General features: G+C 38.4%; 1 protein-coding gene across 1 annotated transcript in view; it reads right to left on the bottom strand.

The window, feature by feature from the left end:
* The window catches only part of osbpl3b (oxysterol binding protein-like 3b), a gene marked incomplete in the record, with an annotated part of 57,620 nt that overhangs the window by 32,054 nt on the left and 21,512 nt on the right, over positions 1-4,054 (bottom strand). The window contains 1 exon segment of the mRNA XM_014008767.1: positions 3,460-3,612. Within this exon segment, the coding sequence (XP_013864221.1) occupies positions 3,460-3,555 (96 nt within the window).

Genomic DNA, 4,054 nt, shown 5'->3' with positions numbered 1-4,054 from the left:
GTGTGTGTGTGTGTGTGTGTGTGCGCGCGCCTGCCTTCTGCTTTAACTGCAGGAGGTGGATTGGGGTTGCCAGGTGCTCCAGATACAGTAACCTTCATCACTTCTCTGGTCTAATGTTTATACAGTCAGCCTTTTTCACCTCTTTTCCAGTCTGCAGACTCTGTGACGTTTTTAGTTGTAAAAACTGTCATTTCAWAGAKTTTAATCATGTTGTTTTGTTCTTTCTTCTCCCGGCCGGTACCATCATTTTCCCCCCCAAACCTGACCCGTCTACGATTAAACCTGCTTTGAATCAGGGTAATGTTAAACAAACATTATTCATGAAGACTCACCCATCATTAAAATCAGCTAAAGCCTTCAGCTAATTATAGAGTTATTTCTTAAAGGAAAGTATCGGCTGCAACCTTACCTTCCATAGTTTAAAAAAACTCAAGATTATGAGTTGGAAATGACTCTCAGCTACTACCACATCAAACATTAGCTCAATATCTGTAAAGTTGTCTGAAGTACTGTAGTACCTTCTTGTGTTTGCTAAAATTTCCACACAGCAGACAGGTGTGGCTCAGGGTTTTTTTTTATTACTAGATTTGGGCCAGATCTGGCAATGATGTTTTTAAGATAGCATGCCACAACTGGCCCAGTTGGTTTATGTGTTGCTGGCCCATTTGGACCATCTCTGGCAAACCGCATCTGAGCCACGTCATTCTTTGCAGTATCTGAGACAAGTAGTACTTTGTGTGGGCCAGACAAGTGTTGCTACAGTATATGGGAAACCCACAGCAAAGAATAACGTGGCTCAGATATGGTTTGCCAGAGGTGGTCCATGTATGGGCCAGCACCACATATACCAAACCACTGGGACAGTTGTGGTACTGACAGATTTGACCTATATGAACTAAATCACAACTAGGCCAGATGCGGCATGCCATSATATAATTATTATTGGGGATGCACGAAATATTGGCATTAATATCGGTATCGGCCAATATTGGTCATTTTTTTAGAATGCTGTATCGGTCCGATATGTAAAGCTGGGCCAATATTAACGTCCGATATTGATTTCCCACTTTTTATCTTTGTGTTTCTGTTTTGGGAGGGGAGATGGTTGGTTGAGTGGCATCTGTTTGATCATGATAGTGATATTGATGCGGCGTAGCCAGGAATAACTGAAGTAGAGAGCCATGTCAGAGATCTGGTTGTTTATTTACCGTATCAAAAAAAAAGGACACAAATGTGTTTGTGCGTACATTTATATAAATAATTTGTGTGTTTGTGTAATATCAGTAAATATCGGTTATCGGCCATAACAGCAATAATTTTATCGGAAATCGATATCGGCTGAATTTTTCATATTTGCGCATTCCTAATTATTATTATTATTAAGTTTATTTGATAGGGACAGACCCACAACAACATAGACAGACTGAATAAAACAGCAGTCCTATGCCTGTATCATGGTGCTTACAGCGTGAGCTGATTTGCAGCACTTCCCTAGATGGACTTTTATAAACAGTATATCTTGTGCCTAAAAAGTACAGTAAAAAAATTAAAAGTAATATTAATAATATAAACAGTCATACACATAAATCAAAGACACTACAACAAAACATTATAAACATGGCTGAAAAACCAAAACATAAAAAAGCCAAGCACAATCAGAATTTAAGTCATGAAACATTTTAAACATGATTGCAGTGCTGTTTTTAACCCAGCCAGAGTTTTGTTTGTTTTTTAAACATGTCATACCAGGTCACAGACGTTAAATGAACAAAACTACTGAATTTGGCTAGAATATTACAATGTTAAAATCTGATTGGCTTTTGACATAAAATCTTTAAGACCTGATTGTAAAGACTTTTCAGTGGTTTGAATGTTTGGTGAGACTGGGACCAGATCGTAGCTCCATAAGACAGATGTGAGAGAAACATTGAGGTGTCAAACATTTTCTAATGATTTTAAAACAATTTATATTTGATCYAACAGTTTTGCAGATTTTCTCAACGTGACTCTTAAAATTTAACTGAGCATCCAAGATTATTCCTAAATATTTTTCCTGTAATTTTTCTTCAGTTGGAACCCCACTGATTTGAATAATCAAAGGCTGTGATGAAGGTTTCTTAATTGAAAAAAAAAACAGATGCACTTTTTTTCTTAGTATTAAGGGGTTAAACAGGAGTCATTTAGCCACGCCGATATTATCTGCAAATTGCTGTTCAGTTTTTCCCTGACTGTGACGCAGCTTTTACCTGACACGTGAATGACAGTGTCGTCATATGGGATAAATCTTGTGCCAGCAGGAATTGAATTTGAATTGCTCAGATTGAATCTGAATGTAAATAATTTCAAATTGAATGCATTGGTTTGAAAATAAATTTTATTAAATTGAAACTGAATTTAATGATTTGAATTTGAATTAATTTGCTTTCAAACTGTATTTTGGTTTATTAAAAATTCAGTTTGACTACTTTCACTTTCAGTTCCATAATTCAGATTTTTGTGTCACATCCTGGTCCTTGAGAAAGCCAGGCAGAGTAATCAAACACAGATCCACAGATTTATGTTTCACTTTGGTGAAGTTTCCCTTCTGTATGTAACAGAGTTGATGTAATCCACTGTAAAAGTGACAAAAACAGACAAAGTTATTTTATTGCAGAGAATAATGTTACATTTACATCACATCATGGATCAGTCAGCAGCAGCATCTGATCAATATGTGATCCATGATATGGTGTAAATGTAACATTTTCTACATATGGGTAAAATTAATCACTGCAATAAAATAMCCAACGCATTCAATTTGAAATTATGAACATTCAGACTCAATCTGAGCAATTCAAATTAAACTCCTGCTGGCACAAGATTTATCCCATATCGTCAGCATACATTTGTAGATTAGTGCATCATTTCCAGACATGGCCTACAAGCCTTTGGGACAAACCAGTTGCAATGCCAGCAAGTTGAAATATGAAATACTTTTCTGACAGACAAAGAAGACCCCCCCACACACACATTCATGGGGGCAATTAAAGAATAGCCCAACACTATGAGAAGTGGTCAATAATAACCTCATCCTGATTGAGCCCATTTACTACAACATGTTACTGACTATCTGTTTATTTGTTATTGTCGTTCCTGTGTTTGTCAACTTAAGCTCAGTTTGCTGTGGGTGGTACTTGAGTGATTTTTAATTACTTTCATTTCCAAAAGGAAAAGCATGGCGTAGAACGAAAAATGAATGAGTCTGCAGCCTGTCGATAAAACGCTCAGAGCCYGTTGGTTCATCAGACTCATTTCATGTCGTGTGTCAGAGGCAAATTACCTTCGAAGGGAATGGGACAACTTTGTTTTCAATAAGTCAGCGGGTTTGGAGAAAGAAAAAAAAAGTTGAAAGGATGGAAAAGTAACTAGATCCATTTATGTTTGCTATTTCCAGGAAACTGTGTGCAGTTTGAGCGTTACCTGTCTGCTTTCCAGCTTGGATGAGGAGCTGCTGTTGCTGCGTGACAGGGAGGAGATCTTCTGCGACATGGCCGAGCCGTGCTCCTCCGAGCTCATGTTGATGCAGACGGGCCTGTGTGGCCTACAGCCCGACTACCAGGGCCATTCCTCCAGCTGAAGGATAAAAAGATGGAGAGAAAGGCAAGAAGGGCRGTTTGAATAGACGAGTTTAGCGCTCACTGAAGAGCACGAGGCTATTTGAAGTGATTAGTTTTTCCACCTTCGTGCTGCATAAAACAAAGCAATGAGAGAAGCTGCACTCTCAGCCTCAGAGAACAGCCTCTATCGACTGAGGACAGAAACTTGACTGTGGCTGAAGAGACCAGAGCTTTAAATATTTCACAGCAGAGAGTGATGGAGTGTCAGCGTTTGAGATGCTGTAAATCTAAAAGACTCACTTCCATTGGTGTGGGAGGGAGGTCATTATCTWTTCAGACCTGAAGAAAAGCAGCAAACTATTACCTGCTGAAGAGCTCTGAAGTGGTCCATTTAWAAGTTTAGTATTTTAAAAGTATTTAAATCAGGGGTTCCCAAACTTTTTCCTGTAAGGGCCACA

The sequence above is a fragment of the Austrofundulus limnaeus genome, unplaced genomic scaffold (genome assembly GCF_001266775.1).
Source record: "Austrofundulus limnaeus strain Quisiro unplaced genomic scaffold, Austrofundulus_limnaeus-1.0 Scaffold52, whole genome shotgun sequence".
NCBI lineage: Eukaryota > Metazoa > Chordata > Actinopteri > Cyprinodontiformes > Rivulidae > Austrofundulus > Austrofundulus limnaeus.
The sequence above is the reverse complement of the archived record's forward strand: the minus strand, read 5'-3'. Positions and strand labels throughout refer to the sequence as shown.